The 25084-nt window shown below is 55.2% G+C and overlaps 1 protein-coding gene across 6 annotated transcripts; it reads right to left on the reverse strand.

Annotated features, from left to right (window-relative positions):
- Positions 1-13: 13 nt before the first annotated feature.
- Positions 14-24710, reverse strand: LOC137229401 (transient receptor potential cation channel subfamily V member 6-like). Of its 6 annotated transcripts, XM_067747242.1 has the most exons (20): positions 24399-24706; positions 24191-24294; positions 22784-22837; positions 21771-21999; positions 20408-20540; positions 18825-19049; positions 6702-6799; positions 6414-6536; positions 5922-6059; positions 5535-5633; positions 5204-5379; positions 4574-4720; positions 4250-4462; positions 3866-3952; positions 3688-3764; positions 3275-3440; positions 2851-2917; positions 2230-2498; positions 926-1032; positions 14-619 (listed from the first exon to the last, which is right to left on the reverse strand). In XM_067747242.1, exons 6-20 carry the CDS (start codon positions 19028-19030, stop codon positions 361-363), a joined length of 2232 nt encoding a protein of 743 aa, XP_067603343.1. In that variant the 5' UTR covers positions 19031-19049; positions 20408-20540; positions 21771-21999; positions 22784-22837; positions 24191-24294; positions 24399-24706; the 3' UTR covers positions 14-360. The 6 variants fall into 6 exon arrangements, 5 of the variants coding, with proteins under 5 accessions (XP_067603343.1, XP_067603345.1, XP_067603347.1 ...); XM_067747244.1 differs by lacking the exon at positions 5535-5633; XR_010945664.1 differs by lacking the exon at positions 14-619 and having other exon boundaries at positions 928-1032; positions 2230-2443; positions 24399-24710.
- Positions 24711-25084: the final 374 nt, after the last annotated feature.

Consider the following 25084-nt stretch of genomic DNA (forward strand, 5'->3'; position numbering starts at 1 on the left):
GAGGGTGCACAAGGACAGCAGGAAGGACTTTATTGGAAGGTAGGAGGTGGCTTCCCCACCAGGCGGTACCCATTCCCTCATTACACCTCTCCCCAGCCTCCTCCACTGTCTGCAGCTGTGACACCGGGGTGGAGACCAGTGCCCGAGGCAGCAAGCCTTTCTTAAAGTGCTTGGCTCAGAGAGTGCAGCCGCCAGGGTGGTTGAAGCTGGGTCCTTATTCGCGCTGGGCCCTGTGCTTCCCATGAGGCGTGGGCCTGCTCCTTGGTTTCCCTTTATTGTGTTCTACCCTCTGGACCTGGCAGATGAGAGGTCTAGGCTTTGCTTCTTGATGCTGCTGGGCACCAGTGTGGGCGGAGACACTCAGATCTGGTACTCCCAGCACTGCCCGTCCTCCAGAGCCATGGTCATCGTCCCCCTCCCCTCTCTCCGGGTCGCTTCCCGCAGCCTCTCCCAGCTCGTGCTGCTGCGGGAAGTACTTCGAGACGCTGAGGGGGCAGGAAGGGACAGGCGGGGGCCACCCAGCGCCCGTCCTTCCGTGTCATCTTCGGGGCCTGGGTTGCAGAAGGCCTGCGCGTAGCGCCGGACGCGCTGCCGGTTGAGATCCTGTCTGTCTTCCACCCTGGCGGCGGGGAAGGGAGAGTTGGAGAGGCTGACCTTGGACCAGCCCTTGTCTCCTGGCCCCGCCCAGCCCTACTGCTGCTGCCCTTTTCCCTTGTCTGCAGCCCGAGTGGGCACAGGGGGTGCCAGGCCTCGGGAAGCAGCACAGAGTTGAGTCCAGCAGCTCTGGGGATGCTTTCAGGGCCCAGGAACCTAGCAGGCCCCTTTCTCCCAGCGAGGCCTGAAGCCTAGGGAGCACACAGGCCTGCACAGGGTCCCTGGGGGCAGGAGGTTGAGCAGAGGGACGCCAGCCCCCGCTGTCACTCACCGCAGGAACCAACGGTCCCCCAGCCCGAACTTGCGCCCGCAGATCCCGGAGCGAGGCCACAGGCAGCGAGGCAGCTTCTTTTCCAGCATCACTGTGGTGGCCACGACCTGCGTGTGGGGACAAAAGAGGACGAAATCAGAGGCTGGGTGCAGACCAGGAGAGGAGAGGACGCCAGGCAGAGGGAAAACAGTTGAGCAACATCTCGGAAACTCATGGTTTCCCAGAGGTGCCAACACCCCTGAGGTGGGGACGGCAGTGGCAGCTTTGTCAGTCAGCTCTCTTCTGCGGGCGAGAATGGATGGGCCTTGAGCCCTACAGCACTTCACCCGTGACCTGACATCCGGGCCGGGCTGGTCCTGCAGCAGGTGGGGAGACCTTGCTCCAAGGAGACAGGAAGGAGGGCAGAGCAAAGAGAAAGGGTCTGGCAGGGCTGCAGAATATTTTGGCCCTACAGGCGTAAAGGCCACTTAGAAACACAAACATCTTGCAGAGAAATCTCATATCAATACATTCGCATGGAAAAAAATATTTTCATCAGCAAACCCTGTTCAGCCAGCTTACGCTTTTTTTTAACTCCATTTTCTACACAACACAGTTAGATGCCATCCAATTTGAGGGACTTCCATTTATTTTGCTGAAATTATTTTTGTTGAGATAAATTATTTTGTATTTTTAAATGATGATTTGATCCAATTCGTTCTTTTGTCCCCATCACAATTACCTGACTGAAGATAGTTTCTGCTATATAGGGAGTTTGTGTGGCATTACTTTTAACAGGTCCAATTCTTCTGGGTCAGATTTTGAAGACTTAACTATTGCCAGAAAGATGTGATACTCCAGCTTTTTTATTCAATAACAAAATTTACTGAATGCTGTAGTAGCCACTACTAAGCGTCATTTCTTGATGATTCTAGAAAAGACAGATTTGACTTTTTGAGAAAACGGTGAGGAATTCTTTTCAGCTATTCCAGTATTGCTCAGTCGTATTGCTAATCCAGTTCTGTGCACTTTGCATAATCTGTACTGTGCGCTAACCTAGCCACTACTAAGCGTCATTTCTTGATGATTCTAGAAAAGACAGATTTGACTTTTTGAGAAAACGGTGAGGAATTCTTTTCAGCTATTCCAGTATTGCTCAGTCGTATTGCTAATCCAGTTCTGTGCACTTTGCATAATCTGTACTGTGCGTCCAAACCTATGTTGGGGGTCAAAATATCCGGCCTCTGAGTTTGGCCCCCCCACCCCGTCCTTGGCAGGAAGGGAATGACTTGCACTAACCCTCCCAGCCACCAGGGGGCGCTCACCTGGGCCCTCCAGAGCTCGTCCCGCTCGTGGGCCACGCGCCAGTGAGTGTCACCCATCATAGCGATGAGGAGGTTGAGCATGAGAAGGGCGGCAATGATGGCGAAGGCAGCGTAGGTGACGCTGTACATGAAGGGCAGATCCACGGTGTAGTTGGCAGGGCCATCAATGATGGTGAGGAACAGCTCGAAGGTGCTGAACAGCGCCATGGGGTAACTGTAGAAATGGCCCAGCTCGTTAGGGTCCTCTGTCTGGAAGATGATAAAGAAGGCTGCTCCACCCCAGGGGGTGAGAGTTACATGTGAATAAACCGTAGCCAGCTCTTTGCTGCCCATTTCAGTGCTGTTTTCCCTTCCTCTCCACCACCACCATCCCAGCCCTGCCTCACTCCGCACTTTGGGTTCTTTCATTCCCTTAGTTTCCATATGGCTCACCCTCCTGATCCCGAGAGCCACCGCCCCCTAACACTCCTGAGGGACAGCCCATCCTTAGATCCTACGGCCTCCTCTTACCTCTGCCTGCCTTCCCACCTCCCCCTCCCCCGCCCCCCACCAAGTCTATCCAGAGGTATTCTGTGCTATCTAGTTTCCTCCAGCCCAGGGCTCCCATCGGAGACGACGTACCTGAGGCAAAGCCCAGGATGACCACAGCCATCAGCCAGCAGAACCTCATCAGATCGCCAAAAATCATCTAGACGGAGGGGAGGGAAGGGAGGACAGCTGCGCATCAATCCCTTGAGCAAATGCCCCTCCCAGCCTCTAAGAGGTCTAACCCTGAGACGTCTAACAGCTCCACCCCTCTCCCATAGGGTTGGCAAACTGGCCTGCTGGCCACATCTACTTGGTCAGTTGCGGTTGGCCCTTGAACAAGAATTTTACATGTTTGAAGGATTGAAAAACATTTCAAAGGAGGAAGAGAAAAAAGAAAATCAAACAGATTATATGTGGCTCTCCGAGCCTGAGACCTCTGTTGTCTGGCCCTTTACAGAAATGTTTGCAGCCCCTGCTCTAGGACCTTTCTCTAGAAAGCTCAGGAGGCAGCACTGACCTTCTGGATCATGACGGTGAAGGGGCCCAGCATCTGGAATCCTCGGGCAAAGTACATGACGTTGCACCAGCCCAGCACCAGGGCGAAGGACATGGGTACCACCTCCCCGTTGGTGTTGGTGAGCCTCATCACCATGGTTACCAGCACCATGCAGGCATAGGTGATGCTGGGGGGAGAGCAGAGGGGGGGTGATGAGAGCGAGACTGGGATGACCCTGGGGGTCCAAGAGCAAGGGGGTGATGGAAATGGTGCCCACACACTCAGGTTCAACCTCTGTAAGCTCGATACACAGGGTCACACACACATCAGAGAGGGGGCCTCTGGAACTGGCGTTCTCCAGAGGTTAGGGATCCGGGGAGTAAAACTACAGCCTTGGTGAGGAAAGGGACGGGGGTGAGAGGAAGGAGGCTCACAAGAGCACGTGGAACGGTCCTCCAAGGATGGTCTGTCCAAAGAAGCGAGTGACCCCCACGCGGAAGATGTCTGGAATCTGGAGAGAGACCAGGAAGACACGAAGGCCCTTGGAGACTGAGGCTCGGGCTGGATCCCCACGGCAGACAGCCTCACCCCCGGATCCCGACCACCACACACCTCTATGAGCAGAATGATCACAGCTCCGAAGACGGACACCAGCTCCCCCACCAGTCGGAGGTGATCCTCGGGGGTCACATAGGCCTCCTGAGGGGAGAGACGTGGTCAGAGGACTCGGGGCTTCCCAGCCTGCCCCTGGGTACAAGTCAGCGTCCTTGTCTAGGGTCACAAACCAGTCTTTTTAACCTGTTAAGGTTGGCGCTCTCAAACTCTGCTCTTAGAGCATCGGTATGTTTGTGTGTGCATGTATTTTGAATTTGTGCCTGTGTATTTGAGACTTAAGCAAGGGAGAAACGTGGGTGGTAAGACGGGAACGTGATTCACGTGGAAGAAAGGGCAGAGAGCTGGATCCCGCCTGAAGCTCTGCTCCTCCTAGGGTGTCACCTGAAGTAGCTTCTGCTGTAGGACGGTATTGTCCCGGGGGTCAGTTTGGTTGTGGGTCCTGGGATTGAGGGGGCGGTAGACACAGCACGTGGTAAAGCAGACCAGGTACAGCAGGTATATGGCAGCCAGCACGCAGAAGTATGGCCACCCATATCTCTTCCACTTGAGGTTCACCAGCTCCTTCACTGGCGTCTGGTCCAGGATCTGGCGAGCCTGCAGAAGAACAAGAGGAGAGCGAGCAGCTCGGAGACCCTGACTCCCCTCCCCCGCTGCTCCCTACCCTTAAGACCACACCCCCTCCTCCCCCCTCCCCGTACCGCGCACCTCCCGCTTCTTGGAGGTGACGATCAGCTCCAGCAGGGACTGCTCCTCCCCTGAGGAGTCGATCTCTGTGAGGTCGTAGAGAGTGGAGGTCAGCGGCCCGCACGTCCACTGGATGTGCTTCCGCTTCTGCATCAGGTGCTGGAACATCTAAGGTTGGGGGTGCAGGAGCAAGCAAAGGGGACGGTCACAGGTTGTGGCTGGGAAGCTTGCCCAGAGCACAGCACCCCTGAAAGGGTGCTCGCTGTTTACTCAAAGACCACAGCCTTGCGGGCAAAAGAACCCATCTTCATGCCAGGCTCCGAGTTCCTCCTCTTCCCCCGTAACTCCCTCTAGAGCTTGGAAACAAGAGGTGAGAGGATGCAGGGCTGCTGCTTGTGGGCTGGAAGGACAAGAGGACGTGGGCATTTCAGACCACTCCAGGGTGGGATCTAGACCCTGTAAGTCCCCAACAACTCAGGGGAGAGAAAGTGGGCAAGAGAGACAGGGGCTGCGGAAGAAATTCCAACTGAAGCTGAAAACGGGACCTCAGCATCAGGGATAACTGGTGACAGATCTATTTCCTCAAAGGGCCAGAAACGTAAGATGAAGGTCAGGAGAAGAACACGGGGGGACTGGGGGCGGGTCCCTCACCGTGGTGTTGCCCTCCACTCCAGCCAGCTTGAAGGGGGTGAGGCCCTGGTGATTGGGCACGAGGTCCAGGGACTGCAGGTGGTCCCGGTGCCCGTCGTAGGACAGCAGCAGGTTGTACATCTGGCAGGCAAAGGTTTTGCTGGGCTGCAGGACGAGGATGTGCAACACTGTGTTTCCTGGGGGAGGACACGGGCTGTCACACGGCCACCGGGACTAGAGTCCCTGATGCTCCCCATGACCCCCACCCCCAACCCGCGCCCGGTGGACCTGAGGGCTGTCCCGGCCCCTCCTCTGCAACCCAGCTCAGCTCCCCCTCCAGCCCGGCTCTCACCCAGGGAGTCCTGGGCCCGGATGTCAGCGCCGTGCTCAATGAGCAGCCTCACGGTCTCCTCGCTGCCCATGCAGGCCGCAAAGGACAAAGGGTGCTCCCCTGGGGGTGCAGAGGGCCCCGTGGCTTGAGGGTGCAGGCTGGGATGGGCAGTCTCTCCAGGGGACTGCCTCTCCCTCCCCACGTCTCAGCTCTGGGCCTGGGGACGCTTGTCAGCAGAACCAGAGGCGGGGACGGTGCAGGGGGCCCTGCGTCGGGGGGCTGGCTCTGGCCTTCAGCCTGAGGAGGGCGGACCCCTCCCAGCTTCCCCCGGCATGGAGCCCCCGCAGCCTGCCCTCCCTTTGCTCTTGGCCCCCTCCCCACCCTCCCAGCCCTGGCCCTGGCTCTCACCAAAGTAGAGGAGGTTGTGGGGACTGAGGCAGAAGGCTGAGCCTACCGCCCTTGCAGAGACGCTGGCCCCGTGGGCGAGCAGGGCTTTCACCAAGTTCACGTTCTGGTTCATGATGGCCACGTGCAGTGCCGTCTGACCTGGACAAGAGAGCTCTTGTCATGGGGTGTGTCTCCAGGATCCTGCAGGGGGTCCCTCCCGAATCTCCACAGGGTCCTCTTCACCAGGGCAGCCTTTAGCGGGGAGGATGGGGTGGGGGTTCCCAGGGGACCCAGCTGCCGCCTGCCTCTTCCCACTCTAGGCCTTTCCATCTCGGGGTGGTGCCCGAATGAGCTGCACTGTGGATGCTGAGGAAGAAGGGACATGAAGAGGGGGGTACAGAGGAGGGGGGCTCACGTTCCCTCTTGGTTTCCCCAAATTATCCACCACCAGGACTGCCCTGAAACAGTGAGCTGGTCGCTCCTCCCTCCGCCCTGAGCCCCTTGGCCTCTCACCTTCATACAGCTCAGAGGTAATGGGCTCGTCGACCAGCTCCGGGGCGGCCTCCATCAGCACGATGGCGGCCTCCAGGTGGTCATAGAGGGCCGCCACGTGCAGCGCCGTCTCCCCCAGGGCTCCTGACGTTGACAGAGTGAGTCACATGGCTTTGCTGGAGCAGGGGAATGGGGACTGGAGAGACTTGGGGGCCCACGGCAGAAGGTCCCGGGGCTGTATGTACTGGCAGGAGGCTGGTGGAGGGCGAGCGCGTGCACAGGGCTGACCCGGGGGGAGAGGCGCCGTACCTTTCTGGTGGACATCGCAGGCTTCATATTTGAGCAGCTTGACGAGAGCCTGGATATCGTTCTCTTTGGCAGCTGTGAGGAGAGGAGACTCCCAGATCCTACAAGGGAGGGGAGCAGGTCCGCTTGTGGAGCCAGGTCTGTCATACCCCTCGGTGGCAACGAATTCCAAGGGTCCTCATCCAGAGAGGTGGGGCCGTCGGGGGAGGGGGGGAAGCGCCGCCTGATCTCTCTTTCTCTGACCCGTTAGTTAACCCAAAGCAACTTCTTCCCCCTTTAGCTTGCGTGGGAGAATGTCAGGAACTGCCTTCCTTTCCCCTGGGTGCTGTGACCAGGGTGTGTGTGTGATCTGTGCACCTGGCTTATAGAGGGAGGAGTTTCAGTTAAAATGCTCATTCACCTCCTGACCTATTGACCTCTGGAGGGACCCTGTTTGAGCTTCACTCAAAGCCTTGCGATTACTCTCCAAGATAAGCTTTGTTTTCATGGACTAAGGGTACAAGGAATTCCTTCCTCATATTTGCGGAGGAGGCTGACACGTAGAAGCTGGCAGATTTTCCTCCTGTTGTGTGATGCTCGCTTTTTTTTTTTCTTTTTTCTTTTTTTTTGCGGTACGCGGGCCTCTCACTGTTGCGGCCTCTCCCGTTGCGGAGCACAGGCTCCGGACGCGCAGGCGCAGCGGCCATGGCTCACGGGCCCAGCCGCTCCGCGGCATGTGGGATCCTCCCGGACCGGGGCACGAACCCGCGTCCCTCGCGTCGGCAGGCGGACTCTCAGCCCTGGATGCTCGCCTCTTTAGACCTCGGCAAAGCCCTTTGATTCTGGCACTTTCCTTCCTACAACGGCATATCTGGGGGTCAATCGAGAAGCAACAGTGGGTCCTTTTTTTCCTTTTGGCCCCGACATCACATTACAGTCTCTCCCTACTTTCTATCTGCTTCTCACTTGTTTTAGGCAAAGAATCATCTTCTTTGACTTTCCAGTCTTACACCTACAACGAACTAAAAAACCTTTTGTAATATCAAAACTTAGCCCAACTAAGACACACGGGGTCCCTTTTATTTAATTTTCTCTCCTGGCCCAGAACTACTTGGTCTTTCTACGGGAGTGAATGAAATAATGTTATTTACCCACAGATAGCCAGTTATGTGAACAGGAGCTCATACACCGAAGAACCCATAGTAGCAGGAAATCGACTCCACGAGCTGGGGGTGAGCGGGTGCTCAGGAGAGGAGGAAAGAGCACGACACGTCCACCTCCCTGAATGCTGGCCCCAGCTCCCTGCGTCAGGCCACGCAGGCAGCCACCTGCCAATTCAACATCCCTCTCCGTTCAGTCCCTGCCCTCTCATTCCTGCTGATGCACGTCCTCATTCTCTAGGCCAGGATTAGCAAAATATCCTCTTTCCCCGCACCCCTGTTTTCCCCAATCCATTCTTCGGGATGCCACCAAGATACTCTCTCTAAACGGCAGATGCAGCCACAGTTCACGGAAGTCTGATGGCTCCTTAAACACCCAGGAGAAGAATCTCAGAAATCCTCTAGAGCCTTTGTGCAACTCCTTTTCCAGGCTCTCTTCCTCTCATTGGCCCTCCCCCCGGCATTTCAGCCTCACCACCCCAGGGTACACCATCCTCCCCACTCCTGTGCTATAACTCAACTCTCCTTCCACCTGGACTCTAATCCCCCACCCCGCCCTAATCGCTCTGTTCTGTGCTCGCCGTGCCTGGGAATATGCCCAGCGTACGGCAGACACTCATTGCCACTATCTGTAGAAGGAGTGAATTGTAGCAATGCCAGAAGGTGGTTTGGCTTTACTGTCCTTCCTTATTATCTCCATCAGGCCGCCCCCTAAGCCAACCTTAGGCAAACGTATAATCTAAGTAAAAAATAGTATGCTTGGTATGCGCACACAGCTGCAAAACAAGTTTGTTACACCTTCCACCCCCCCACCCCCATCAGCCCTACCATCACCACTACCTTTCCCAACAATTTGCCCAAAGCCCCCCTTTATGGATGTTGTAAAGCAAGCAGTATTCCCCAACACACACACACACACACACACACACACACACACACACACACACACGAGGAAGTTTTCCACCCTCTCCTCTGGCCTTACTTTCATTTTAGCATTTTCACTGTGTTCTGTGATTAGCATCTGTCTCTTCCTCTACACTAGGGGCCCTTGAGGTCAGAGATCAGCCACTTTCTCATCTTTGTAAACTTTCTCTGCCCCCCTCCAATTAGCTTCTAGTTTCGTGCCCCATTTTGACTGAAGGTTAATGGCAAAGCTAGGAATAAGTCCAAGGGGGCTTCTGACCCAAGCGCAGAGTCTCCTCCCTGCTTCCTAAGACGTGAGGAAGGAGGCTAGTCAGTGGCAGCCCCAAAGATGTCCCCCTTGGTCCTGACACACCTCTGATGCCCATAAATGTCTCTCCCAAACCTCCAGTCCATACGCGTTCTGTTTCTGGCCTCTGCTGACTGCCCTACTGGCCTGGGAAGGGCAGGGAGATATTGTTCGAATGGGGCTTGCCAGATTTACCAAGTAAAAACACGAGGATGCTCGGTTAGAGCTGAATTTTAGATACACAGAAAATAAGTTTTTAATATAAGTATGTCTCATGCAATATGTGGGCCACACATATACTAACAACTTATTTGTTGTTTATCTGAAATTCAAATTCAACTCTGTCTTGTATTTTATCTGGGAACCCCAACCAGGTTTATGGAGACCCGGCCTCCTTTGGGTGGCAAACTCCAGAATCCAGCAAAAACGGAGGGCAGTGGTGTCTGAATGGTTCCCAGGGAAGCAGGCAGAGGCATGATTTGCAATAGCATCACAGGGCCACAAGGGGGCAGCCGAGAAAGCCCTTGCTCGCATTCTTGGCAATAAGGCAGATCCCGCCCCACTCCAACCACCTGCCTACCCTTGTGCCCCATAAGAAAGGCACAAGAGCGGACGCATCCAAAGATTCTTGTCCCTGGGAAATTAGCTTCTTCCAAAGCAACCCAGCACAGACGTTTAGATCTGGAGCAAAATCTACACATCTTCACCAGACACCTCCCTACGGCAGGAAGAAGAGACGATATTGCCAAAATGTCTTCTGATTTTAACGGTTAAATTATACTCCCTCCCTCCCAGGGGAGAGTTTCACTTTATTTAGTAGAATGCTTAACACTACTACCAGAATCTCTTACTTACAAACAGTGATTTGGAGCAGTGGTCCTTAACCAGCGGTGGTCCCCTGCCGCCTCCCAAGGAACTGGGCAATGTCTGGAGACATCTTTGGTTGTCATGACTGCAGGGAGGGGTGCTACTGGCATCTAGCGGGCAGAGGGCGGGGATGCTGCTAAGATTCTTACACAAGGCAAGCTCCCGTAACAGAAAATCATCTGCCCAACACGTCAAAAGTGCCAAGGTGGCGAAACCCTGACCCTGAGGTATAATTATTCATAACCTTTTTAGGAAAGTATTTTTCACATTAAATAGAGTAAGAAATTCCCTCTGTGTGTTTTCTTATAAATCATTAAATACTCAACTAAGAAACAAAAGGTGAAGCCTTTCAAGCACCCACTGATTAAGTATTTAATAAAAGACTTAATAAAAGAAATTAGAGAGCAGATCTGAAATTATAATGATATGAAAGGTGTTTCTGGAATTTAGAATGTCTTATTTTGCTTGACAGTTATAAAATTGAACGGTATGGTTCAGTAATGGACTGGTAGAAATGCTACTATAGGATTTCTGGCATAAAACCTAGCACACTTTCTATAGAGTAAATAAATCATTGATCTTCCCTCAGGGCTCCCTCTGGGCCCCAAGGATCTGCCACTCGCCTTTTCTCTCTGTCCCCTCAGTCCGTCCTCTCTGCCTCCATTCTTGTGGATATGTACACGTCTGTGTGTGCACTCACATGTGGACCTGCACACGTGGGTGCCGTAGGCACGAATGAAGTTTTGTATTTGGTTGCTGGGAAACAAGGCAGGATCAAGAGTGTCTAGAGAAGAATTCAAATCTGCATTTTCGAGCTAGAAAGTCCTTAGAAACCTAGTCTAATCTGTTCATGTAATCGATGGAGAAAGAAGCCTGAAGTCCCGAGGTGATTTGTCCAAACAAGTCAGAGGCAGCGCTGGGACTCCCGATGGCCATTTCTCTGTCCCTATTCTCTGTGTTAATCAGGATCCGAAGAGGGGTCAGAGCAGGTACGGGGGGCACAGGAGCCACATGTGTGGGTCCCACTGGTTTCTCCACCAGCCCCTCCTGGAGAAGCGTGCCAGCTGGGCAGGGGAGGGTCACACCATCTAGAAGCCCTGACTCTGGTTCCCTGGGTGGATCCAGCTCTGATGGGCGGAAGCTCACAACCCCTCTAACTCCTGCCGTCACTGGGACTTGCCTTTTGACTTTCCTTATGTCTTTTTTTTTTTTTGCGGTACGCGAGCCTCTCACCGTTGTGGCCTCTCCCGCTGCGGAGCACAGGCTCCGGACGCGCAGGCTCAGCGGCCATGGCTCACGGGCCCAGCCGCTCCGCGGCATGTGGGATCCTCCCGGACCGGGGCACGAACCCGCGTCCCCTGCATCGGCAGGTGGACTCTCAACCACTGCGCCACCAGGGAAGCCCCCTTATGTCTTTTTTAATCACAACAGTGCCATGGGTTAAATGTGCTTTTTAGCTTCCAAAGCAGCATCTCACTTACTATCCCGTTTGCTCTTTACAGCCCCGTGACACAGGCTGAATCATTCTCTCATTTTTACGCAAAGGAAACCGAGGCAGCCATGCCAAATCCTTGCCAGAAGATCAAACAGAGTTTAAGGCAGAACGCTTGGCCGGCAACCTAGCCTCAGGCTCTCACCACTCAATTATGTGGTTCTTCTAGTTTTATGGCTCTTCCCAATTCTGCTGGCGGTGCGGGTGAGTTGGGGGAGCAGCTGGTGCAGTGACCACAGGTGAAGCAAAGAGCAGCCCTGAGTGGGGAGGAGGCGTGCCCTGGCCACTTGGGGCGACCTCCCTCCAGCTCAGGTTCTGGGTGACGGGATGAAGAAGCCGAAGCTCGGGAAAGTGGCTAATTCCAGATTTGGCCGCCTTTCTAGTTGCCAAAACCGCGTCCTGCATGTGGTAGGTGCACGCTCCCTGCTGAGGCAGAGAGTCCTAACATGCTGCAGCGTCCCAGCACTTACTTCTGACAGACACGCCAGTTCACAGATAATACAGGGATCTATCTAAACAGAAAAGAACCCCCAGCGTTCCCTGCCTTTTGCCAACTAGTGGGAGGGTGACCATGCCAGCGAGGGGGTCGGGGGAGGGTCAGGTTAGGTAGACAGACCCTGGAAGCTGCTCAGCACACCCCACACCAACCAAAATCAGAGCCTGCACTGTCCTCCTCAAGGGTCCCATGATGCTTGTTCACAGCCTTCTTAGAACACTCGCTAAGCTCAATGTTAACCCAAGTCGATACCTACTGGTGCGTTTTGCCCATGAGAACGTGAGCTTCTTGAGGGCAGAGAATGTGTCATGTTCATTTCTGCAAACCTAGCTGAGAGTTTTACACTCCATGTCTAGTACATTGCGTCTCAGGAGATACGACGATGCAAAGCTGAGAGAGATGATGCAGAGGGAATGAGAGAAAGTGACGGTTCCACCTGGATCCCAACGATGTCCATTTAAGCAGAGGGAGCGGCGACGAAGACCCAAGAGTCTACCAGAGAAAGAGGGATGCTGGGTTCCCCATATTCCTGGAGAGACCTGAATGGTTCCCTTCTCGCTGGACCATGCTCCACCCCCAACCCCACCCAGAGCCCCCCTCTGCTCACTCTGGGTCTGCCTCATTCCCAGGGGGTGGGGGGATGGTAACAGGCCCTTCTCACCTGGCCGCGCTGTCCTCACTCACATGGGCAGCTCACGTGTGTCTAGCTGCCCACAAATCTTCCCTTAGGCTGGCTGATGGTACAGCCTTCGACACTCCCCTTCCTGGCACTTTCAGGTCCTTCTGGGCAGTATCCACCCAGAGGGGAATCAATATACCAGGATCCTGGTGTCCGGGAAGGGGGGGGGGGTCAAAAAACTGTGGAATCAGACGGGAGATCAGGAAAGGGGGAGAATCCCTCCCAGTGGTGACATCAGGCCTTCCTAGCCCAGGCCTGCCAGAGGAAAGCCCACCAGAAGTCCCTAAGGAACAGGGGCAGAAAAGACAAGGAAAGCAGCCGCGGGCTCCGCCCGGGTCCTTCACTCTGTCTTTGCCCCACATAGGCACACAGGGAGCCTCTGCCACCACTTCCAAGCCCCCAGGCCTTTGTGGGCTCCCGCCGGGCTCCCCCAGGCCCCGAGGTCCCGAGAGTGGGAAAGGGATGAATGGAACCGGTGATGGCCCGGTCTCCGACAACAATACCATTCTGTTGCCTCAAGATGTCATCCGCCAAACATGTGCTCAGCCCCCACTCTCCCAGGCCTGGGGGGAGAGAGGTGGGCAGCTGGTGTGAGAGCTGGGAAGCCAAAACTCAAAAAAGGGGCACATCTCCAACCCTGAATCCTTGAGCAAAAGAAAGAAAACCGCAGGGCCTCCAGATAGCCCCCAGCCTCCCCATCAGGCTCAGGCAGACCCCTGCACTTGGAGGTGGAGAAAGACTCCCAGACACAAACACTTTGGACCTTCCCCTTTAAATAGACATAATATCTGTCTTCTCAGGAGCCCAGGGAAGTCCCAAGAGGAGGACTTCCTTCTAGCCTGCCAGCCCCCGGGTGGGGAGAGCACAGAGACTCTGCAGAAGAAACCACACACTGGCACGGCCTCAAGCTTTCTCGCTGCCCCTCCTCTCCAGTTCCCAACTCTAGGCTGCCATGGAGTGGGGAGGACCGTCAGATGAGTTTAGGGCAGTTTCCAGGGGCTGGAAGTGACAAGTGAGATTTCCTTCGGGCTCCAACTCTAGAGCCTCTCAAATTCCTCAACCTGCATTTGACAGTGAGCTCTGAGCACATCTGGAATTTGGCCCGTTACCCATGCCCCTCTCCCCCAGCAGAGGGTAATAAATTTCAGGGCTGGGTCCCAGCTTTGCTGTCTCCATACCAACCCCCCTCTACCTGCCCCAAGAGTCTGACCCAGAGAAGGTCCTGGGTCAACGGCTGAGGCACTAAATGCAGAGGAATGATGATTAGCAAATTCTGTCTTCTTTTGTGGTTACTAGTACCTGCAGTTCCCTCTCTGCTCCATTCATTCATTCATTCATTCATTCATTCATTCCCACATGTGTACATATACGTGCTATGTGTTTCTGTCCGAGAGACTGTTCTAGGGGCAGGGGGTAGAGAGATAAAGCACCTCCAGGCTGCAGGTCTATGATGCCATAATCCTTCCCAGGCCCAGCAAGGTGCCTGGCCTTCCGGGAAGTACTCACGAGAGGCTTCCCTAATTGATTGGATCGTAAACACCTGTGTCAACACCTAGCAAACACCTGTGTCACCCCTGCCAGCCCCCTCCCCTTCCACCTGGCGTCCTGGGGAGCTAGCCCCACAGGCCAAGACCCCTGAGACCAAATGCTCCCAAGGAGTCAGGCCTGGAGGAAGTCTGCCCAGACAGAGGTGCCAAAAAGGGCTTGGGGCCGGGGGTGGGGGGGGGAAGAGGGATGGGGGGGAGAAGAGGGATGGGGGGAGGGGCAAGTCTGGGGGTGTAGGAGGATCCCTTTGAGGCTTACCTCTTCTGCTGGAGCAGGTTCTGCTCGTCTCGCCTCTGAGCCCATGACTCCTGTCTCTGGAACCACCTACGGAACTTTCTCCACAGGCAGAGAATGTGCCCCTTCTCCCTGGGCAGCGGCAACCCCATGGAGTGTAGGGCCGGCTCCTTCGGGGGCCTGGACTCAGCCCTGGGGCCACATCAGCAGCCCCTAGGGCCGGCCCGCCTTCTCCCCTAGAGGTCCCGTCTAGGGCCTCCCAGGTGCACCAGCCGGATACAGAGGCCTCCGAGTTACAGAGCTGGGTCCCCCGCCACTGGGGCTTCTCCGGCAGGAGCTCCTCCCGGGAGTAGCAGAAACCCTGCAGACACTCCCTCACTCCTCCCAAATTACCTGAGATTTAAAGAGACAGGCCACCAGGTCTGCCTGCTGTGAGCGGCCTGGCTAAACTCCCTCTCCACCTGGGTCACTCCCACTGCCCCCAGCCAGTGCAGGGAGGGGAGGCCTGCTGAGAGAACGGAGGGGCCTCCTTGGACTTTGGGACACCCGGTGACCTTTTATAGATAGGCCTGGACAGGTCAGTCTAGCCTGAGAGACTCGAGTCAGTGAGGGAGGATGAGGGAATCAGGCAGGGCACTGCGTTTGAGGGGCCCGCGGTCCCCAGTGAACACACCTTCCTCACAGGGTCTTTGGGCCTCCCGTCCTGGAGACGTAGCTTTGCTTAATCTCTCGCCTGGCCCAGCATAGGGACATAAATACTGAAAACTCTCACTCCCCTCACCAACTTGTCCTGTAAAGGGCCAGACAGTGAATATTCTAGGTCTTGCAAGCTGCATGCAGGCATACGGAATCTGACACACATTCCTCTTTGTTTTTATAGCCCTTAAAGGACGTAAAATCCATTCTGAGCTCACGAATTAGGGCAAAAAAATGACGCTGTGGGCAGGATGTGGCCTCCTGGACAGAGTTCGCGGACCCCTACTCCGGAATTCTAGAGACTGTCCCCAACACAACATATAAGGAGTGGGCTGCCTACTAACATACAGGACACTCGATTCAATTTGAATTTCAGATAAACAACAAAGAACTTTTTAGTATAAATACGCCCCAAATATTGCAAATGTTTTCTCTGGCAACCTGCAGTGGAGACAGCGTTTATTCACCCAGCACTGCCTGCCGGACCCTTAACTAAGTCTTCCCACGTCAACTCACATCGAACCTGTGAGGCAGGTATTATTATCAGCATTTTTCCAATGGAAGAAAAACAATGAAGCTCGCGGTGGTAAAGGTCATAGAGCCGTCACCCAACGTCATAGAGCCAATCGGAGCAAAGGCCAGATTCAGCCCCTCCCCTGATGCCTAAACCCCCATCTTTCTGCCCTACCGCATTCCCTCATTCCAACTGGCAAAGAGCGTTCCGGAAAGAAGGGACCTGCACAGTCATACTGAAGAGTGATGACAGGATGCACAGCCCATCCTGGTCCCACAGCACAGGACTCTGATGAGAGCAAGCTGGGAGGCCTAAGAAGATCCCTCTTCCCCCTGGAAAGGAACGGAGGCCCTGGCTTCTGCCCAGCCCACGCGCGAGCCAGGGACCCGATGGCCTGGGCCTGGAGAGTGACAGGTATGTGTGGGTCACTCGCAGGCTTCAGAGCGTGTTTTTTCCTACCCGTCTCTGATTCAGAGAGCTGGAGGGTACAGCAAGGAGTGTGCGCGCGCGTGTGTGTGGTCTGTGCCTGTGTGTGCGCCCGTGCACTGTGTGGACGGGGGATGGGAAGCTTAGGTGCAGGGGTGGGGTGTCTCTGTGGGCGGGGGGAGGAGGGCCACCCTCAAATCTGAAGAGACAGCAGCACTTCCGTTCCTGCTGTTGGGCCCAAGCCCAGGCCACGGAGCCTGAGCAAACAGTGCCATAGATTAGCTGCTTTCCGCACCCACCCAGGGGTCAGTGGGTTCAGGCTGGGTGGGGGGAAGACGCTGGAACCCAAACCTTGAACCCAGGACCTTTGTGCCCATTAAGCCGGCGTGTGTCTGCCTGCCGACCCACCCACCTTCTCTGTCCTGCTGGGCTCCAGGCAAAGACCCCCATTCAGGATAAGGCCCTGAGGTATTCCTCATGGCGGGGAGGGGACCTCCAGGAGGACCCGGCGGCCACTGCCAGCTTTCCTTTCCTCTCTCACCTCTCTCCACCTTTGCAGGGTCACCAGGGCAGATGGGAAATCGAAAACAGACTCAAAATGGGTGTGGAGGGCTGCAGCCCAGCCCCGACTGGGAGCATCGGAGCTGCCGGATGCTGAGTTCTCCCTTGGGGGCATGGTTCCTCCACCTGGGCACAGCTGATCTAGCTTGTTTGTTTTTAATATCTATCTGTTCGCTTGTTTATTTGGCTGTGCCAGGTCTTACTTGCGGCACGCGGGATCTAGTTCCCCGACCAGGGATCGAACCCGGGCCCCCTGCATTGGGAGCGTGGAGTCTTACCCACTGGACCACCGGGGAAGTCTCCAGACTGATACTTTGGAACAAGTAATTCTGTAGCGTGGGGCGGTCCTGCACATCGCAGGATGTTTAGCCACCACTCACCAGGTGACAGCAGCACCCCTGCCCCTCCGCTCAGCTGTGACCATCAAAAGTGGCTTTAGGCATTGCCTGAGGTCCCCCAGGGAGCAAAGTACTCTCCCTTGAGAACAACGGATTTAGGGCCCCAAAGTGTTTACATATAATTTTTTTCTGGTTTTGTCCCTCTGGGTTTGTTCCACGTCTTTCTGTGTTTCCCTCTGGTTTTCCTCTCACTGCTTCTGTCTCTCTGCAATTGTATCTGTTCCCTTGGTGTCTGTGATGGAGTGTGGGGTGTGTGTGCATGTGTGTGTGCTATGGGGTGTGTGTGTCTGTGGCCATGACTCTGAGTGCTCTCTGTGGAACCCTGGGTTTCTTTCTCTTGACCTCCGCCCCTGTGTTTGTTTCCCTGTCCGGCTTACTGTGTCCCCCCATCCCTGCTCCCTGCGTCCTCTTGCGGGGTCTCTCCTTAGCTGGGTTGTCAAGTGCAGCGCTGGCTGGGCAGGCCAAGAGGCTGCAAGGATGGAGCCAGGCTGGGGCAATGAGGTTAAAGCCACCTCTCACTCAGCCTGGAGTTTGGTCCAGTCACTGGGTTCACAAGCCCTTGTGTGCCAGCTCAGAAAGCCTGCACGGCAGCAGATGACAGGTCGGCGGGTGAACACACACACACACACACACGCACGCACGCACACACGCACGTCACAAGCTCCGCCCAGGGGCTCAGCCAGGATGGTGTTCTGCTTCCGTGTCTAAATTCCCGGGAGCCAGGTAAGCCGGGCTCTAGAGCTGGATTTCTGGCCGCCTGGATGGTAGTTTGTGCTAAAAACCCTCCAAGGTCCTTTTCAACTCAAACATCCTGTGATTCTGAAGAAACATGAGTCACGTGGGGTTGCACGTGTACACACGGTCACCTGGGCCTGCACAGTCCGGAGGTCTGAATTGTGGCAGAGGCCTCGTGCACTTTTCCCCGCTATGTGACCTTCGTCCCTGATCCCCTCTTTTCATTCCAATTGCTAACTGTAGCTCCATCCCTTTGCCCCCCTTTCTTACAACCTCTCCATCCTCATCCTTGAGCCGCTCGCACCATGGGGGACGTTGTGTAGCAGCTGCTGACTCTCCGCTTTCTTGAAGAGAGCTGGGGAAGGCCTTGCAGCTACGTACGTGCACGTTACCTGACACATGTTTCCGCGGGGCATGTTTTATGTCAACTGAATCAATATGTCACAGCAATGTTTTAGAAGGGTTGGTTGTGTTTGCATGTGTCTGTTTCCTAGCATCCTTGTAATTGTCTGTAGATTTTAAAATTCACAGGCATTGGCCCTCCTAGACCTCTACCCCGTTGCACAAGGTGCCAAAAGGGCACAGATGGCCATATCGATGTGAGCATCCCCCGCTCCCCCCGGTCTATTTCTCTCCACCGCCGGTCAGTTCTCCCCCTCCCTCCCCACCTCTGCAGAAAGACTGATCAGCCTTGAGAGCTCTCACTTGGTTTCCAACCTCCTCCCACCCCTCAATGATTATGAACATCTTGTTTCCTAAATCAGCCATCCAGGAGGTGACAGGGAAGGGGGTGGGTGCTGGTTTGGGGAGAAGCAGGTACTGGCTCCCCTGGTTTGTGAGAGGCTGGACGTTTTAGAGGGAGCCCCGCGGAGCTCTGACCCGACCCTAACTCTCTCTCCAGGTCTCTGCAGGCTGGGGTCAGGACTCGTAGTCCCAGCGTAGCCCCTCTGGAGACACGGCAGGGCGCAGAAGGGTGTCCAGAGCCTTCCCAGGGCAGAGCCTCTGGTCCTGCTGGCCAGGCTTCCTAGAGCCTTTTTCCTCCCTCTCTTCCTGGTCAGACCCCAAGGCCTCTCCCTTCCACAGCCAGACCCCTCTGCTCTGCCGTCTCCCTCGATGGGCGTTTACCCACCTTACCTGATCAGAGGCACTCTGCTTGCAGACGCGGAAGTCAACCAGGAATGCAGTTGCTGAAGCGTGCACAGCTCCCAAAGGAATTTCCAAATGTGCCCAAGGGAGCCTGGCTTCTGGAAGAGGCATAGAGGGAGCAACTGATGCGTAATCAGAACAGCTGCGTTCCAGCTCCATCTTCGCCAGAAATCACGGTGGGACGTCGGCCCCATCACCTTTTAGTGTCCTGATCTGCAAAAATAAGGACGCTTAAGTTTTAAGATTTCCTGTTCCTTTCAACACTCTCTGCTCCCCCAGGCGGCCCCCCTCAGCTTCCACATGCAGAGAGGATGGAGGTCCGAAGGGACCCCTTATCAGAAAGGGCTCTTATCCCTCAGGTGAGATCTGTCTGACTCTGAATCACAGGGGCAGATGCTCCACCCAGCAGAGAGGAGAGAGGGGAGGGAGGGAGAACACGGGCACACATGGCTTCTAATCATCCTCTAGCCTTAGACGTGGCAGGTCCTGAGCGGGGAGAGGGTGAAGCTCCCCCGCTATGGGGACCCCCAGGGCTCCGGACAGCCAGCCAGAGCTGGGGACCAGGCAAGTGTGGCTGGCTCTCCCCTCGACTCCACTCCGCTCTGGGCAATGTCGCTGGACACTGGGCTTGGGGCGTGTGGGGAGGGGGTCTTGAGGCCACTAAGCCTCAGGGAAACACCCACGGTTTGGTGTTCAAGAGACAGGATCTAGCCATTATCTCGAATCGGATCACTGCTATTAAAAATCCAAGCCCATGGGAGATTGGCACTGACATATACACAGTACTATACACGAAATAGATAACTAATAAGGACTTACTGTATAGCACAGGGAAGGCCACTCAACACTCTGTAATGACCTATACGGGAAAAGAATCTAAAAAAGGGTGGATATATGTATATGTATAACTGACTCACTTTGCTGTACAGCAGAAACTAACACAACAGTGTAAATCAGCTCTACTCCAACAAAAATTCAAAAACAAGACAAAACAACAACAACTAAAAACCCCAAGCCCAAAGGAAAACCCCTTTCCAAAAGCAGGTGTGCAAACCACAGCCTTTCTAGCAGCCCTGCAGTGGCAGGTTTTATTGGCAATCTCCCCCCAGTTTGTCCCCACCTGTACTTTTTAGTCTCTTTCTCTCCCCCCGCAAACAATCTCAGTGAAACAGCAAACGGGGTGATGATAAGAATACTCAGATTCTATTTATTTAGCCCAGGCGCTCACCCAAACACTCCACCACGTCTGTCATAAAAACCAAGCGAAGTGCCAGACCTGTTATACAAGCAGTGGCAGTAGCTGAAGGTGGGGAGGGACAGTGGGAGCAGGCAGGCGCGCTGGGTCTGAGCGTCGGGGAGCGGGGTCAGAGTGGCCCAGGGGTGGGAGGTGCGCTGGGGGCCACTGCCTGAAGACCCCCCCCCAAGAGGCAGACCTGGCCTGAGGGGAGCTCTCTGCCTTCTCCTCAGCCCTCGATGGGGAGGCAGCCGGCAGAGGGGGTGGGTCTCCCCTTGGACTGCGGGGCAGTGCCAGGCTGGGGCTCGAGGGGCTGGGCAGATTCTAAGGCAGATACCTGAGGGGGACGGCGTTGGTGGGAGGCTGAGACGAGGGGCGAGAGGCCAGACCAGGGGGCCGTGAGGTGGCGTCCGGGCTGGGAACAACGGAGGGACAGAAGCCAAACGCTACGTTCTCCAGATAGCTGGCTCCTGATCAGTTCCGGCCCCACGTAGGCAGGTCCCCGGTCAGCCACCGCAACGGCAAGCACAAGGAAACAGAGAAAGCGACCTTAGCCATTCTGCAGCTTCTCTCACTCCCCTGCCCCACTGCCTAGGCTTCCGGGACCCAGTGCCCTCCCGGGTGTAAGACCCCCGTGCACCTGGGGTGTGGCCGCGGGCTCTGCTTCTGCACAGGTGCGCTGGGACCTGCATGGGGGCCCTGGCGGGGTATGCAGTGAGCTCCTGATAAGATTGGCTCACAGGCCAGGAGGGATCAGTCCAGCATCCACAGGTTCTGCCCTAGGGGCAGTTCTCAGGCCACTGGCTCCCTTCCTTGACCCCTCCCCCTTCTCCAGGACATGCTGACTCCCGACTCCAAGAGCTGACTTTGACGTGTCCCCAAGCTACAGGGAAGTCCAGAAACCGGTATGCAGTTGGGGCTAGGCCTAAAATCTTTGTGCATGGACCAGAGTGCAGGAAACCTCAGAACCCTCGGCTGTCCGCTGGAGTGTACGTTGGAGGTGCCGGTGTGTGATTCTGCGGCCAAGGTTGTGCCCATCATCGAAGGTGGCAGATGGATGGACTAAAATGTTTACTGTCAGAGGTACCTGAGTGCCTGTAATATCGAGCTAAGATGTCCCTGCAGTTCTTCTTGCTGCAGACTTGGTGTAGAGGGTAGCCCTCTACCCACCAGGTCTAGATTTGTCCATCTGTCCATACAGATGGGCAAGGGAACCATCATGGGGCTAGGTCTCTCCAGGAGCCCAGAAGCCATGGGTTGGTGTCCTGCTCTGCCGTGGTGAGCTCTGCGACCTCAATCACAGAATCTCTCTGAGAATCAGCCTGCTTGCCTGTAACATGCAGATAATAATCCCGCTGCAGGATTTATTCTGTAGGGTTCTTGTTAGGATTAAAGAAGATAAAGAACATTAAACATTCTCTATACCGAACAGTGTCTTATGAATGACTGAGTCATTTGCTTTGTCATCTTTGCTTGGGCGGGAGTGTTTGAAATTGAACACATCCAGGAAGTAACTTTCAGATGTCAGAGGTGTCTTGTCTCTGGGCCCTGAATCTCGTGGTACCTGATACCTCTGGATTCAAACTCTGCTAATTACTAGCTGAGCGATCTTGTACAGTTAAGGTCCCCCGCTCTGAGCCTCAGTTTCCCATCTACGAAATGAGCAGTCATACACACCTGACCTTCGGCAAGGAACTCACCCTCTCTGGGCTTTAGTAACTGTCTGTAGCTAACGTGCAGGCCTGTTACGGGACTCAGATGAGGCAGGTGTGGCAGGCGCCTGGCCCGTGGCAAACGCACAGTAATAGCCTCTATGCTGCACCAAATTAACGCTGTCCCTTGACCTGGCTGTCTTCCGCCTCTTACTTGCAGAGCCTCAGAGGAAGAAGCCAAATCACACCGTGTTCTTCTCTCTCCCCGTCTGAGAACCTGGCACAGAGCATACGGTGAACTGTGTTTTATAGAGAGCGATCTGTACCGAGGAAATTGCAAGCTACTGGTCTGGCCAAAAAGTTCGTTCGGGTTCTTCCATAACACCTTACAGGACACCCAAACGAACTCTTTGGCCAACCCAATATTTGGTGGGTGCCTGTCCTTTCCTAGGCCCCAAAGGCTAAGGGAGGGGCCCAGAGGTGACAGAGGAACAAGGGAAGGTGGCAGGGGATTACGTGTACGGGGGTGGTGTACGTCAATCCCCAGCCACACACAGAGAGAATGGCTTCTGCCCCTGAAAGGGGAATGGGCCTGCGGAAGGGGGGCAGGGACCAGCAGTTGGGATGGAGGGAGGGTGCGGCCTGTGTGCAGCAGAGGCCCCGTGCCTGCAGTCACTCTCTCCATCCCAGCTGCTGGTCCTGAGCCCCCACTCCTGGCTGGCCTGGGACTCCGGGGTGGGGTGGGGCGTGATCACTGACGGAAGCCCGAAGCCATGGGGCCTGAGAGCCGTCCCCTTCTTGCCTACCAGGTTACTCGCAGAGGGAGAGAGGAGATGAGAAGTGGAGGCTTCCGGAAAAAGGAGGAAGAATTGGCAGATGTTTCCTCTAGACCTGTGAGGCTGGGGCGGGCTGGGGCCTGAGGACCCCTGGGAGGAGAGACTAGCCAGCCATGTGGGGTAACATGCTCTGACCCAGGGGCAGGAGACAGTCTCCAAGGCCTGGGTCAGAGGTCAGTGACCTTCATGGAGCCAGAATCTGATCTATCTGTCTGTCTCCCTTACCTTCTTATCTCTGGATCTGAAGGCCTGGCCCGGAGAGAGATGAGTGGCAAAGGCCTGAAAGGGGAAAAGTAGGAGAAGGCAAAGGTGTCGCAGTGACACGTCTTTCCGTCACTGAAATGCTGGCAGCTCGCGTGCTTTCCTGTGTGTGCTGCTGTTTCATGATCACAGTCACAGCTGGTAGCCAAGTCAGAAGTCATCAGCTAATCCCGTCGCAGAGCAGGAACCGGACACTGGGTTTTGACCTGTATCCATCACCCCCGAAGGGCCCTGGCTGTCCAGTGGGTCTGCTCCTGGGGATGAAGAAGTGGGCAGAGGGCAGCAGAGTGGCCCTCACGTTAGCCCAGCACCCAAGGCAGCCCCTGGCCAATGAATTCGGAGGCGGTGGCAGCGGGGAGGGTGGCAGCGATGGTGTCTGCGGGAAACTGTGCCAGCCCCCCTCAGTCGACCCCACAGCTTTATCGGGAAGGAGTCCGGCAAGCAACCCGCCGGAGGAAGCAAAGCAAACCACTGGCACCTGTGCTCACACGGCGGACCCCTCCCACAGACGCCTGCTACCGCACAGGTGAGTGGGGACCCCCTGGTCGCAGCCTGGCCTGGCACAGTCCCCGCTCCGGCACCGTGGCCGTAACTGCCACCTCCTCAATGCCACGACCGACAAAGAAGCAATGCAGGCGATGGGAAACAGGTGTGTCCAGTCCCACCCAGGTGGCTCCCGCCTGGCTGCCCTCCCAGGGTGGAGAGAGGGGCCCTTTGATCCAACCTCCCTGTCGGTGTGACACCACTCTGTGTGTCAGAGTAGTTTCTCTCCTGGCATATTTCTCATTTTTTCCTCATTAGCCTTAAGAAACAGGTGGGCCCAACCCAGAGAAGTCAGTGATCCTGGCTCCTATGTCAAAGTCAGGGCACTTTCTCTGTTTTCATCGAGTGATCTCGGCTGCTGGAGGGGCCTTGCCAGCCCCCATGTGCCGCCCCGTCTGTGCTCTCGGGGCCCACAGAGGCTCCCGGCCTCCACTTAGCCTCTCTCCCTCCCTCAGCTGCAGCGCCCCAGACCTCAGCTGGCCTTTCTCCAGCCAGCACCGGGGGAGGGGGGTTGGGGGGGGTTGGGGGGGGTGGGGGTGGGGGGACGACACTGGCCCTGCCCTTCCTTCCCTTGGCTGCAGGCAGAGTTTTCTCCAGAGGCTGTACCACCACTGTCACCAGAACTCAGAACCTTGTCCGTCAAACACTTTGCAAGTAGCTGGGAGGCGACCCATTTTTAAAGTCCAGAGATACCTGTAAGAACACAACCTCTCATCAGCTCCTTGCCTCTGGCTGGTGAGGTGCATGGGAACCAGAATGTTCTGCTTCTCTATTCTGAAGAAACCAGGGAAGGGGCAGACAGGGGAGAATGGTAAGCGTTGGGGGTACCTGAAGACTTCCAGGCGCAGGAACCGCAGTATTTCTGTTACTCTGTTTGCGTGTCCCAGTCTCTGCAGCCCCATCCAATGAGCGTGGCAGCCACCCTGTAGTCACTGGGACAAAAACATCTATCAGCTTAACACTTCAGCGCCCAGTTCACTTACCGCATCTGTCGTGCCGCACAGCGATGCCTGGGTGTCTTTCTTTCATTTCTCACTTGGGCTCCTGTGGGCAGATGTAGAATCTTGTAGGTTGCCTTGAGTGCATCTTTCAGCGGGTACCACGTGCCGGCCGGTTTCGTGAGCTCTGCTGCTGGGATCCTTCCCTCTTTTTTTCCTTCTTCATAATATTCCACAAGCTCTCCTTTCCCCCTATTCGCTTTCTCTTTTTCTCTGTCTCTTGCACACACGGAAGTATATATAAGCTGAGAACATTTCCCAACGATTACTGATGTTTGCATTGTTTTTTATCCTTTGCAATGTGTTTCCACCCCTATTATGTCTGTAATTATTACAACCCTACACAAAGGCTGGTAATTTTTTTTAACCACCTTTGACAAAGGGAAAACAATCTGAACTATGTCCAGTAGGAGAATTAGAATAAAAACAGGTCAATCATTCATAGATTCGGTTAATGAATATTTATTACCCACTGCATTGTACCAGGAATCACGCCAAGCACTGGGAACACAAAGATGAATAAGATGGGCATTACATTCTCCTTTGTGGAGCTTACAGTCTGTTAAGGAAAACAGACATTTAAACAAGTAAGTACAATAAAGTGCAGGGTGTATAAGAAGAAGAAATTATGGGTGGCCTGGAAACAGAAGAGGCAGACTCCAACCTAGCCTATGGGTCAGGGCCCCCCACCCCCCAAAACACACACAAACACGATATACGATTG

This window comes from Pseudorca crassidens, chromosome 8 (genome assembly GCF_039906515.1).
Source record: "Pseudorca crassidens isolate mPseCra1 chromosome 8, mPseCra1.hap1, whole genome shotgun sequence".
In the NCBI taxonomy this organism is placed as follows: domain Eukaryota; kingdom Metazoa; phylum Chordata; class Mammalia; order Artiodactyla; family Delphinidae; genus Pseudorca; species Pseudorca crassidens.